We start from the raw sequence: 14,636 nt of genomic DNA on the forward strand, positions 1-14,636 counted from the left end.
AAACCAAGAAAAATGCCTTTTTTTAGTACATCCCAAACACTTCAAATACTAATGTTTTTTTTTTAATTAAAAGAAAAAGACAACACACACAAAATAGATCAACACTTACACACACCACATGTTCACAAATCTGTGCACACACTTCTGCTTGCTCACATGCACCACAGAACTTATGGAGTTTGCTCTAGAGGCAAAAAACCGTGCTGTACTTATTCTTTATCTATGAAACTGTACTGCTGTTACTCAAGGTGAGCACACACATATAGCACAGACCAGGGCCTGTCCTGAAATGCTCTGCAGAATTCAAGTAGCAATATGATTTAAAAAATATTTGACTGCACATAGACACAAGGACTGCATTCACCAGAACAGAAAAAATGAGTAAATCCACTTCTACAACTACGTGTGTATAATCTCTTTCTCATGCAAGCCTGCTGTGCACTTATGCACACACATGTGCATGCTCAAACCAACACATGGGGCGTTACGTATTTTAAACAATTCGTTTCCTGCTGCTGCAAGTTTCTTGGGGTCTGGCAAAAGCTTAGGTGATTTGTCACTTTGAGCCATGCTTGCTGGGAACCCCTCGGAAGTCCCTGTGGGACACACTCTGGAACCTTTAAGTTCCTGCCCCTGGAATGCACTCTACTTCACCCGTTTGATGTTTAAACCTAAAATGTTTGACACTGAAATGAATGAATGAACCCACTCACCCACTTACATCTGCACACAGATACCAATAATAGGCACAGTTTCAGAGTTGGTTGTGTACATTCCAGTGACACACCAAAGTTATTGATTAATGTATTCCTTAAACCCATGCATAACTTTTGCTGCTTATAATAAAATTGTTTGTCTTAAAACAATTTCTGGCATGCAAACAAACAACAACAACAACAACAACAGCAACAACAACAAAATGTAGGGCTGTGAAGCAAATTAAGAAAGCAGTAATCCTAATTCTAATTCATCTGCTTTAAGAATATCGTATTTATAATTACTCCAAATTACTTTCAAGTTTAGATCTTTAGATCTAATTTAGTGGCAAAAGAAAACACAGTCAAGTCAGTTATTTATAAAAGTCTGGTGTATAAATATGCTTGAATAAAATATGCTTGACTTTATAATCAATACAACTAAAAAAATTATAATTTGAGTTGTAAGACTTCATTTCCCAGGAGTCTTTCCAAGGGGAAGTCCGCGTACGTCATAGCTCTCAGCAAATAGGATCCTTCCCTACCCGGAACTCACTATAGAAGAGGGAAGTTCAGTTTCTTCTTTTCGCGGAAAGAAAAAGGTTTTTGTCCTTTGAGGCTGTAAAGAATATTTTTGTATGACCAGCTTCTGCTTTGGAAATACATCAGTTTGAGTGCTGCGCATATTTGAAAGTAAGTTCACCTTTGAATAATCTCTAGTCGACGGGTAATGACTGTCAAGTATGTATGTTGCTGATAACATTCTAAAAGATTAAAAACAACCCATGAAAGAGAGTTTTAAAACGTTTAAATGTATTCCTTTAACTTAACTTTGAAGCCGACTGACATACAACAGCAGTGGTTTGAGGCTGAGTTGGGTTTTTATTGATAGTTTTCCTTTATAAAACTGTCTCCTGTAGAGGAGGAAATACTGCCATCCTGTGGTCTGATGTTGGTACGGCACATATGCGCTCTAGGCCTCCGTCTTTCTATTTGTCCATTAATCCAGACATCCATCTATCTACCTGTCCAGTCTTTGATCATTTCCGGTTCTATGTCCACAGCCACTGCATATACAGCAATTGAAATAAAATAGGTTAGGTACTATTATTAGGCAAAATATAAAATTTTGGTGATCTGTGATGGTTTAGGGTAGGGATGGAAATAATGGCTACGTTTTTGTAGGAAGCAGTGACATTTATTGTTACACAGCATTTAACTAGACCTGTCACAGTAACAAATTTTGCTGGATGATAAATTGTCCTAGAAGTTATTATGATAAATGACAACATTGTCGTTTTGGGACCATATTCAAGTAATATTATGCTATTGACATAACAATGCACGAACTCATTCTCAAAGGTTGATAAACATTAAATTCTAATGGACATTTAACACTTTAACTGAAATACATTTTAAATATTCCAAATAAACAATAAACCAATGCACCAGACTTGCACATTGCTGACCCACTGCAGTGGGGCATGGTCAGAATCAAACTATATACATTTCTCATCTGATTAAACCTTGTTGAACCTAAGGAAATCATATGCAGGTAAATTTGCAGAAAGTGATGCTTAACTGATTTTGGTTGTACTGAAATAATGTCAACAATCTCATAATTACATCAGCAAACTCAGCAAAACCCAAAGTCCACAAACTTAGCTTAACACATCCTCAAAGATAATATTTGACCAGTCACATCTCGTTCCTCCTCCAAAATGTGCATAACTGATTCCAGAGCTGCTGCTGAGTCTGTTTGTACATGTACATGATTTTTTTTTTTTTTTTTTTTGTAACCTGAGTTTTAGAAGTTTTTTTTGTAACTGTATTTTATTCTGTCTGTGCCTTTATGTACTTGTAACTATGGACAGGACAGAGATGTTGATGAAACTCTGCTAAGGTTGTTTTTCTTTTAGGCTCACCCTCAGTTTTTCTGAAAACGGAGACCCTAAGAGACAAGTCAACAAGAGGCGTTTGTTCCTAATTTGGTTTGGCATTTTTCCTCCCTGAAATGAGTATTTATATATTCATTTCAGCGTGCCATAGGGGCTTTCCAGCCGAGCTGATGGCAAGACATTAAACAAGTCGTGTGTTACGAGGTGATCATAAAATACAAGCCTGTGGTGTCCCACATAGACCTGTCATTATGGCAAAACACAACAAACACGCACACACACGATTCTCGAGCTATATGCAGACATGAAACGCATCCTCATACACACCCTTGGGGCCCTCCTATGCTTTTTTTCCCATCTTCATGAAAGGTGAAGAATGTACTGTTTATTTCTCGGTAGGCAGTCTTGGATGTGTAGAAGATATTGCCTGGATCACAGGAATGTGATCATTAAATTGTGGTAATAAGAGGGTAGAATAACTAGATCAAAACAATTTATTTCCTCTTTTTTATTCATTCCACTTATTCTATTAACCTCCTATGAGAGCAAGGGTGGCTATGGAGGATGTAGGCCACATATGCAGATATTGACGTAATTGTCAAAAGCATCTGTTTTTAGTTACTATTTATTTAATACTAGCCTTTGTAAAAACCAGCCGCTTGTTCTACGCTTTCTACGTACGGACGATTGGGACCCTTGGCGATCGCTTGCGGGAGGCATGGACTCTGTTGAATTTTTAAACATTTGGCTGGGACATGTGTAAAGCGCCAGCTCAATAAAACTTACCGGAAATTGCGTGAGCTGTAAACATTCCAGTGGGGAGAAGGTTCATCGTTGCCAGCAATAAAATATCTTAGATATTCCTCCAACTTTAATTGCTCAGTATTTTGAAGCGTGTCCAACACGGACTGAATAGCTTCTTTCACTTCCTCCGCTGCCATTGCCAAACTGCAAAGGCATACTTCAATTCTGAAATGGCGCAGGAAATCAGTGTCAAACCATTCATAACTCTTCTTTCTGTTTGCTGATTGGTCAGGTTGAAAATCAAGCTCAATGAGAATAAACAAGATGGAGCACTGAGGGGAGATTAATGCTAAGTCTGCACAAATCCATCATCATCACAATATTCAAATTGCAAAGAACTGTTTGGAGCACAATAATTGTTGAGTAATATATTCCAAGTGTTATCAACTTGGATTTTACATCCTAGCGTAATGTTTAGCCAGTTGCGCAGGCAGAATCTTGATGACATCAGATATTCACACCGGGCACAAGTGACTGGAGAAAATGCTTAAGATCACAGACTGAAGGAAGCACATATGAGAGTTGAATGATGAAATAAGCATATATAATATCATGAAAGCAATATTTACCAATGATTTTCTAATATCATACATCCCCATCTAATAACTTTCTCTCTGTATCTCTAATTGTGACAACGTCTTTGTTGATGGTTGTCTACTTTCTATTAATGAACATTATCAGCAATATTCTCTCTATTTAATAAACGTTATGACGGTGCTATCATTTTCAAGTTAGGATCTTATGCTGTTCTTTATGTCATTGAGCAGCCAACTAGAGACTGTTGGTTTATGTTTTTATTATTTCCTACTTTGTACCAAGTGTAGACAAATCATGATTTTATTTAATAATAAAATTTTTTGAAACTCATTTCTAGAAAAAGTTCCCTTATAAATATTTTTCACTATTTAAAAGAAGTGAACCTGAGTTTTTATTTGTCATTGTAACAGTAAATCTGGAGTTTTCCTGTAATCAAAGTTTCCCTTATTTTTAAATCTTGTTCTCACCAAACGCAATTTGTGTTTTCTTCAGGTTAAACAAATTGGTTTATTGTCTTTTCTTATTTATTTCTAAATGCATGCTTAGTGCTGCATAACATCTGAAGCCAATGAAACTGGATAGTGGGAAACGAAGAGATGTCAAAATAAATCAAACATCTATGTCCACAAATATGCTAACAGAAAAATGGTATACCGCCAAGATCCCATTTGCCATGATTCTGTCTTGATACTTACAAAATATGATGGTAAAGTTCAAGTTTCATGACAATTTCTGTGTAATTCTTGACTTTAATGGCACATTTATTGCTGTTTCCTAGGATTTCTTTAAGCTCAAAAGTAAATTTGCCTGTGGAAAACGTCAAATGACTGAGCTGCAGGTCCAGCAAACAACAGCACACTGGCCAAATGTTCAGGAGATGCCCTTCTGGCTTGAAAAAGCCATCGCTTGGGGCCAAACTGACACTCCACACACATGGAAAGACATTTCCCTGCACTTGAAGAGACTGAGAGATTTCCTCCAGCAGCTTCTCACAGAAATCAGCAGTGTGGTGAGTAAATGTGTTTGATTGATTATAGTGCTACAGGAATAATGTAGATAAGTTGGCTCTCAGAGATATTGCTGTCAGGCATAACATCATTACTACCAACCTAATTGTGTTGTGGTCCTCCTTTTACTGCCAATACATCTCTGATGCATCTGCACATGGACTCCACTGATTCCTTAAAGGTTTTCCATGGTATCGGCCACCATTGTGTTGGCAGTGGATCCTTTATGTCTTGTAAGCTGTGACTTGTGGATTTCATAGATTAGATTTTTTTTGGAGCACATTCTACAGATGTTGGATTTGATTGATATCCAGGGAATTAGACCAATTCGATACTCTTGTACTCTTCTTTGTCTCTTGTACTTCAGACCACTTCTGACCCATTTCTGCTATGTGGCAGGGGCATTAAAAAGACTACAGGAAGTACTGATTAACATCTTCAACAAAGCTTAGGTAGCTGTTATGTGTAAAATGAACATTTCCATGAATGGGAGAAGTCAGGGTTTCCTCACAGAATGATGTCCAAAGTAACAAACTGCCTTTAACTTCTCTTCTTGTTTTCCCTTGGTGAGTGTTTTGGTTGTTTTTTTTCTACAGCATAGGATGCATTGTAATTGCATGTTTTACCATTATTTATGTGGACTTTTGTCTGCCATCAAAACTTAAAACTAATCCACAATAATACGGCGAGGGGAGTGCAACAGGCTGTTTTTCCGTCTTTACAGGTTAACATTGCACTATATTGATTTTAAAGTCTTCACCTATTAGGCAGAACAGCAGCCATTTGATTAATGAAACTTTGAGTAAATTAATACAGAAATAAGACTATCGGGTTTGCTCAAACATGCGCCCACACCTTCTGAGTTTTAGCCAAGGCTTGAACGGTAATTCATTCAATGGAAGGGTCCTGCTAACAGACAGTGTTCTGTGTGTTGCTGAGGCAGTGTATGCCTGGCTGGCAGCACTGCAGTGTTGAGTTAGTCAGGTAATAGCCGCAGTGGGACCTTGAGTGCTAACTTGATGTATCCCCATATCAGATCCAGCAAATCTGGGAAGAGGGCCGAGGACAGGAGGTCTGCTGTTCTTTGGGATTCCTGAAATTTTCTGATCAAATCTTCTTTTTTTTTTCTACAACTCGCCAACTCACAGCATTTAAGATTATTCCTTATATTTTAGACTAACTTTCCAGCTAAATCATTTTCTGTTTATCGTTATTAAATTGCCCTTGGAAATTATGTTTGGAATTTCCCAATGTTTTACTGAAACATTTAGTGAGTTGTTAAAAATCAGTTTTCGGTTTATATTTGACTTATTACTTCAACTTCGACTTTTGAATCTACCAGTATATTTTTATAGATCAAGCCTCGCTTTTTTCCTGCAGGTCTCTCTTTCTGTCAGCATAATTCTGGCTCTGCGTAATGCAGATGAGTCAGAATGAGCAGAGTTATGGCGCACATGCAAAGAAACAGTATGGTAAAGCTTAATTGCATTGAAATCTTTTTTTTTCCTCGCAAAGGGCTCATAAAAGACCAGCTGAGGATAGCCCACTTTTTGGCAACGACATGAATCCTTTGATATCTTTACAGCTTTCCTGTGGCTTATGACCCAATATGTGAAATAATCCTATTGTTCATTTCCAGGTTCTATGCGTGTTTAGAACAGGTGAGGATGATTGACAGACACCAACACTTACAAAAGCCAATGCTTAAAATGAACTTCTCAGAGTTACTCTTTTTTCTTTCTTTGTTAGATGTAGCGGTCTCCATTTTCACAGTGATGGTCTCAACAATATTATCGTGGAAAAATGTATCGTCCAGAAAAATATGTTATCGTGACAGGTCTATTTTTGTGGCCCACTTCGCTTTACAACAGTTTTGAGTTGTGAGAATGGATTGATACTGTTTCAAGCTGATGCCAGTGCACATTTTACCTGCACAGTCACAGAAGGAGATGGAGTAATTTTTTTGAACTTCCATAATGCATTTCTTGTAATATTAACTAATTATTGCTGCTACTGAAAGAATCTACTTACCAGAGACACACAGAGTTGTGTAAAACCCCTTAACTATCATGAGGATACTCATTGTGTTTTGAGGGTGACAGTTAAGGGGTTAATCACCGTTATGTCCAATTGCGCCTAAATAAATTCACGTCTATGTGGTATATTCAAATAAACAATTTGTAATTGATTTAATATTTTCTTAACCCTTTTTGAAGAAGAATTAATCTTTTTTATGTAGTTGTAAAAAGGGAAGCTGTTAGTGTGTAGAACAGGATTAGCATGTCTAGTTACTATGAATTACACACACACACACACATGCTAATGCTTGATTTGTTTGGGTCCATTGCTGTGGGGTAATGTCTCTAAAGTTTTATTGGAGTGATTGGCTGGTTCTCATTCTTTCAGTCTGTGTACTACCCTCCCCCGCATGCTGGGAAGAAGCTCTCTTTCCGTCAATTAAACTTGAACACAGTTATTGTGTAGGTGCAGCTCTCAGAGGAGCCTCGAGGTAAATCCAGGGCTTTTCTCCAGCTGCTTATCAGACACATCCTTCTGCAAATTCTGAAACTGGTAAACCAACTTCTCATTGGATTGCTTTCCTTTGCTCTTTTAGTAGAAACAAACGTGGATGTAATTTGTGCATGCATTAGAACCATTAACTTCCACGTGTACCTTAAAATGACAAAAGTTTACATTTTCATAGTTTTTCTTGTCAAACTTGTCTCAGTTTAGAGCTTCACATATTAGATAAACCCTAAAATACATATGCATGATTTATACATATTTTGCGTCTTTGGTGTCTTTCTTCACCATCTATTTCATTCTAATCTATAAAATGTCTCCTTAGGCTCCTTGGCCAGTATGTAATCAGTCACTTCTGTCAAAGAATGTCTGGTTGTAATCACAACAAGATACATGGTCATAATTAGAGACAGTGCTAGTGAGGCTTTGATGCCAATTGTGCCCTGGTAGTCGGTCGTAATTGCTTTCTTTTGTGATGGCTTATTCTTATGGGCATTCCTTCAGTCACAGAGCATTCAACAGTTTGTATTGTAAATGAGCATTCCTTCTCTGTTGCATCAGCAACACACATGCACACACAAACACACAGACGTTTACCGTACAGCATTTACCATAGACTATTCAGCAATCGGGAGGCCAAATGTGAGGGCTGAGCAACACACAGAAACTGTGTTGTTGCAGACAATAGCTGGGGTATTTATGTTCTATTTAAACTCTGCTTGACCTACCATTATGATTCCCATTAGTAGTGATCTCATCCTCTCAAATTAGTCGTTAGTCTTTCTCCATGACACACTGCTGTTTAAATATAAAGGCCTGAATTTGTTTTTTTGTTTTTTTTACGTTGATATCGTTTCTTTTTAAAACTGCTTAAATGTTAATTTGTCTTTTTTTCTTTCCTTTTTATTCTGTTTCTCTTAGAGCTCCACAGCAGAAACCTTGAATAGGCTTCCCTTATTAGGTCAGCTTTTAGGCCGGCTGTGCTGGAACCCTCATGTCACTGCAGAAGGTGAATCTATGCTTTGGGCATTACTTTATCTGTCTTTTTAAAACCCACTGACAAACAGAAACAACAGGTATGAAAATTAACCTGAGAAAATTGGTAAATCTTGTGTGTGTCTTGCAGGTGCAAGTAGAGGACTTCTCCTCCAGTGTTTGTTGGCTCTGTATTCTGAGCATCCAAGCAATGCAGTGGAAGGAAAAGCCAACCAGTGGATACAGGTAGAAACTGATCTGTTAAAATAAACTGCTTGACAAATTAGCCATTGTTTAATAGTTTTATTGACCGATATTAGTTTTGCAGCTCTAGCCTGCAAAACTAGATGTATCTAGACACGACACATGTCAAGATACATCGCCAGTGATGAAATTCATTATATAAATACAGATGGCCTGCGACAGATTGGCGACCTGTCCAGGGTGTACCCTGCCTCTTGCCCAAAACGTTTGCTGGAGATAGGCACCGGCAACCCTCCTGACACCACTACGGACAAGGGTGTGCAGAAAATGGATGAATGGATGGAAATACAGAAAGAAAAATTATATGACATGAAGCGATTCATCCATCAATCACAATATAGATCGACTTAATTATTTTAGGGAAAACAGTTACATTTGATGCATTTTGGCTAGATTCAACATGACAAAGCAAAGCAAAAGAAAAAGAAATGTAATCATTAAAAAAAAAAAACAAGAAAGAGACATTGAGACCCAAGTGAATACTAATACTATTAGCCTGGGTGTTTTTAAAGTAGGCATCTGTAATTATCTCTGAATGAGCAGAGCTATTATAGAAACCACAGGAAGATAGTTACTGATTGCTTCTGGATCTCCTCACCCATGACGAGTCCAAACTTGAGGCAGATAAAGTTGGGATGTAGCAGGCGGTTTTCCACATTCACAGCAAGTTGATCTCATGAGTATTACTTTAAGTAGTGCTAATTTATAGTTACCTAGTTCTGTGCGTTTTAATTGCCGCCTCCATTTTTATCCTCCTGTTGTCTGTGGCATACACATTCACCAGGCTCTGCCTTCTTAGTGGCTTTGATCATCTGCTTTCTAACTAACAGTTAAAAAGAGGAGTAATACTCGAAATCAAATGATGGGTTGCAGTATTTTTCTAAATAAAAGGATAAAGTTTCTCATTATTAAATGTTTCTGGTTTTATGGTGCAATAAAATAAGACAATACATCCAAACTGAAATCCCAAAATTACATTCTTTAACAGCTGCTTTAGCAATGCACTCGCTACTATTTACCATAGTGGCAGCTTCTTTGGGTTCTGTGTGGAGTGTGGAGGAGTCTCAAGCAGCAGTTTAGTAAGTTATCCAGGTGTTGTTCCTTACATAAACCTTTGTGGCTTGGTCAATGGAGATTTGGAAGGAGGAATGACCACACTATTTTTGTGCCACGCTTAAAACCTAATGACACCCACACTGGGCTGGCAGTAGTTTAATTTATTGCAAGTGTTTGGGACTGTACATCTACCACTTGCGCTGCATTTTACCATGGGATATTGCTCATATCAGGGAGAAATGGTGTTTACTCAGACAATCAGGCAGGCTGAAATTGATGGTGGAGGTGTGGAAACCACCCATATTTTTAAGGATTTTGCTTTGATGGGGAGGACATAACAAAGTGCAAGAGAGCAGGAGACTGAACATCCATACCCTCTTAGAGATCCTGGAAACTGTACTAGAATTTTAATCTTGTGTAAAGAGGATGTAAGCAAAAGTTTAACAGAATTACACAACTGATGGCCACTGCACAGCAAAGTTGGAAAAAATTGTGACAAAATCTCCTGTGTTTCCAGCCTTTATTGATATTGAATTACTTGTGGTAAATTGTGCGTAACAGTGTATTCTTCCAGATCTTTTTCATATGCCAGTTTTCATCACACTGGGCTGGGTCATTTTATTGTTTGTGTTCTGGATGACTTGACATAAAGATTACTTGGCAATAAAACACTTTTTTTTTTTAAAACAAAAGCTCTTTAAATAATTCTTCTTTGACAGTCTCTGGACTGCTGAAGAGATTTTCTATTTCATTTATTTTAATAGGGATGTGCTTTCCATCTCTGTCTTTCCAATCCAATTGAATAGTCATAATGAATTGAGTAGATTGTGTCTCTATTGGTCTTAGTCTGCATAGTCTCCAACTATGTTTCACATTTTAAAGTCAAATTAAAAGTGGCTGTTTCACAGCCTCTGATCATCATTTAAGAATCCGCCTTTATATTAGGGCTAGCCAGCAAAGCGCCCTGTGTGTTCTGTAGGCGAGCGCAAAGAGGAGGGAAAGAGAAGAGGGGGAAGAAAAGCTTCTGCCATTTTCAACTTTGAGAGGGTTCACACAGATGGCTTATGATAAACAATGTGAAACCTTCACATTTCTGCCAGATTAACTGTGTGTTTGTATTCTTTTGATTAATTTCTCATCTAAAAAAACATCTTGCTAATTAAAACAGAGCCTAGAAAGTAAACTTTGAATTTTGCCAGATGTTCTTTGACCTGTCGGAGGGGAAGCTGAGTGCAAGTGACCACAGCGGTGTCTGCATCTGTGTCAAGATGTTTCTATGTGTGGCAATATTGTATGTTTTGTGCAGGATATACTGGCCAAATGTTCAGTAGTGTAGAAGGTAAAATAATAGTTACAATAATTGAAATTGTGATGTATTGAGGCTGTAAATAGATTGCAGGCTTACAAGCTTCCCCATTTTTCCTCCAAATGTAAAAGTGGTCATTGTGGCCTAATAGTTCTACTTTAGTTTCATCAGACAACAGGACATGTCTCCAAAAATGAAGGTCTTTGTCCTTATCTGCATTAGAAAACTGCAAATTATTTATTTATTTATTTATGGCTTTTGTTCTGGGGTCGATTTGCATATTTCAGACCAAAACACATCCATCTCTGGGACACAGAACTAACCTCCATCCTGAGTGGTAGGATGGTTAGACATTCCCACCACATCTATACTTGTGTGTAATTGCTTGGACAGATTAACTTTCAACTTTCAAGCATCTTCAAATTGTCTAAAGACTTCCCACATTGTTCCCAGTGTTTCCTTGAAATACATCCATCTACCTCCAATTAACTCAAGTGTGTCAGTAAACGTAACAGAAGTTTGCAAAACCATGATACCGTAATCTGGGTTTCCCTCGTATTTCGAAGAGATTCTACTCATTCTCTAGGTAAACTTATATTTTTGAAGGTATTAATAAATAAATCTGACATATTCTTCCTGTTATTGTTCAGCAAATGGAAACAATTTTAGTAATTCTGACCAAAAACAAGATAAGTGTGGTAGCATCGAATTTTATAAAAGGGCATTAGAGTAAAAGAGGTTGAATACGAATGTATGGCACATTTTGTTATATTGCTGTGATCTTGAAAATTATTATTTTTTCTACTTTATAGTTATAGAGCAAGATTTTCAAGGATCCAAAAGCATCTTGTACAACAGTCATTGTCAGCTTTTCTACATTCCCTCCTTTTATTTTTTTGAAGAATCTTCCATTTACCACCAGTGATGCGAATGACGAGAAGCACAGCAAAGTCCTTTCGCAACAACTTAGCTTGTCTGTCGGGAAGAGCAGAGCAGATAATCTGTTTTAGGTCAGAGATGCTCCTTCTTTGTCTCTGTGTCTGCACAGCGCTGCCTGTCTTGGAATGTGAGGCAAAGCCTGTTTTTTGTTATCCTTGACTGATTGTTCTCCTTAACATTGTTTTCTTATTTCCTTCTTGAGAAACTGACTGTCAGCTGCTATGTGGCATCCAAATGCTTTGTTCATGTACATTTAGGTGATTTTGAGAATTTAATGAAATGTTTTTGTTTCTTTGCTGTTGCATGTTTGCAGCGGCATGTTTCCCCCAATTGATGCATATAGTGTGTACAGTATTTCTCTCTCTTTGCTTCAGCTCCCTGTCTGCCTCTCTTCTCCACATCTGAGCTTTCACATAGGGTTTGATGCATTCTGGGGTATAGCCACAAAGCTCCAGGCTGATAGTCATTAACTCTGTTGGTCTGTTTCTCAACATCCTGCACATGTAAAAGGACCTCACAGTGCTGCAGTAAAATGATCTTTGAGAAGATGACAGTAATGCAAGTAAGAGTGTAAGTAGTGAGGGTGTAATTTTAGATAGCCAAACAATCAGCTGAGTGATAGCTTAATCTGGTCTTTAGCTGCTCAAGGAACCACAAATATTCCCTGCAGCAACTGTAGCCACTTTATATATTTGCAGCTGTTTGCTCATACTAAGTTTTCATTTTATTATTAAAAATAAAAACATTCCCTCTTCATATTAGGTTCATTTTAAATGTCATTGTATGAATAAAATTCACTTCATGGTTCCAATCACCTGGATGATTGCCTTCATTCGTTCTCTTCCTTTTTGCTTAGTTTGTGATTTTCTTTCTCTCCTTCTTTGTAAACAACAAAAGTAAAAAAAATAAAATAAATCCCACCTGCATTAAATTATAGATTTTAATAAATGGACAGTTATCTAACTAAAACTTTTCAAAAATGCTAAAGGAATGTGCATAAAAAAACAAAACCTCATGACTCCGTGGTTGGTTGTCTGCAAGGTCTTAATTTTTTGGAGTCTCTAAATGTAAACTATTTGCAGTTTATTCGTATTTTGGAAATATGCTTTATATTACTTTGTTTTGTGATTTGTATTTGTTTAAGAGTGATGTACTTACAACATTTTTGTTAAATTATCCACTTCCAGCTCCTTAGTAATGCACATTTAAACAGGTTCTGTGTGTTTACAGAAATTTTGTAATAGTTAACTAAAATCCATCCTCAATGCTTTTTTGCTTAGCTTATAATAAACTGTAAGGACTGAGGCTGGGTATTGTTATTTGGGTATTCATTATTTGACCAGTAAAATATCTGAAAATAAAACAGTAGCACAGTAACACTTCTGCTCAATATGTAGTACAAAAGCCAAAACATGACATTACAGTATTATAATTTTAATAAAGTATGTAAACATAAGCAATTTGGCTTGTGGAAAGTGAGATAACTCACATAGGTTTTGAATCATAATTTTTAAGCATTTCTGGACAGCATTGACACTCTGAAACCAAACTCCACATTAAATTGAGTGGTTCCTAAATTTAAATTATAATGATATTAAAAGTCTAAAAAAGTAAAGTCTTTGCTTTTAGCTTTAATAACACTCACATTGTTTTGCCATGTCACATAAAATCCATTGAATTTTGTGGGTGTGTTGGTCAAAATGTGAACATGTTGCTTTGGTATGAACACTTTTGAAAGGAAAAGTGTGTTAACTGTGCATAAAGAGAAATATACAAGAGAGCTGGATATTATTTTTTTTTATAAAAGTAACTAACACTTAACTTTTTTTTTGGATACCATCAACTATGTGGGCTAACCCTTTATAGCCCCTCGACTGTTAGTGGGTGTTGTACAAATACTGGATGGGCATACAGATTTATTACACCAAGTTTGAGGTTGGGTTGGTTCTAAATCAGTGCTTTTAGAGATCCAAATTCTTTATTTGTGCTCTTCCAGTGGATTTCATCTCCCCTTTTTTGTCTCTGCTGTTTTGACCATCTGAGGCTATACTTAAGTCTGTCATTGGTTTTTCAATCATGGTGTAGTAATTGTTAACAGACACCCATCCAAAGCACGTCTTTGCCTCATGCCTTTTTTCTTACATCCTCTGTTTTAATTTTAGATTTATGGGGGGATCATTGCTATGGCAGTAACTTGTCCCCAAAGCCAATTCAAGTTGCTTTTTTCTGTGTGAGAAAGATGGCTTTTGACCTAAAGTATTTGCCACCCATCTATCTTTCTGTTCTTTATCCCATTCCTCTGGTGACCACACACTTTTTCCCCCCGTTCAGAATACAGACATCACAGTGACTTTCAGTCTCTGATACTTATTCTAACCAAACCTTCCTTACTTCTCATTCCCCGTCCCCACTGTGCCTCCTTTCTAACTGTGGGTTGAGTGTGATTGGCTTTGTATGTACTATATGTGCTGGGTTTGAGGGCTCTCAGATGGTAGTGATTGGGGTGGTTTTGTGAGACTATGTGGAGGGTAAGCATCCTAGCGTGCTGCACAGCCAGGCCGAAAAAACCACAGGGCTGCACCAACAGCTCTGCAGTACTACTTTTCCTCAGATTTAGGTTTCACTGCTCTCT

At 37.3% G+C, this 14,636-nt stretch overlaps 1 protein-coding gene across 1 annotated transcript in view; it reads left to right on the forward strand.

The window, feature by feature from the left end:
* Nucleotides 1-1,240: 1,240 nt before the first annotated feature.
* fancc (FA complementation group C) overlaps nt 1,241-14,636 on the forward strand; it is a 32,870-nt gene continuing 19,474 nt past the window's right edge. Inside the window, exons 1-4 of the mRNA XM_014987169.2 lie at nt 1,241-1,388; nt 4,713-4,943; nt 8,386-8,473; nt 8,591-8,685. Of these exons, the coding sequence (XP_014842655.2) occupies nt 4,758-4,943; nt 8,386-8,473; nt 8,591-8,685 (369 nt within the window). The 5' untranslated portion in view covers nt 1,241-1,388; nt 4,713-4,757. The remainder of the gene's footprint in view (nt 1,389-4,712; nt 4,944-8,385; nt 8,474-8,590; nt 8,686-14,636) is intronic.

This window comes from Poecilia mexicana, unplaced genomic scaffold (genome assembly GCF_051168715.1).
Source record: "Poecilia mexicana isolate PSO_F unplaced genomic scaffold, ASM5116871v1 scaffold_9, whole genome shotgun sequence".
In the NCBI taxonomy this organism is placed as follows: Eukaryota; Metazoa; Chordata; class Actinopteri; order Cyprinodontiformes; family Poeciliidae; genus Poecilia; species Poecilia mexicana.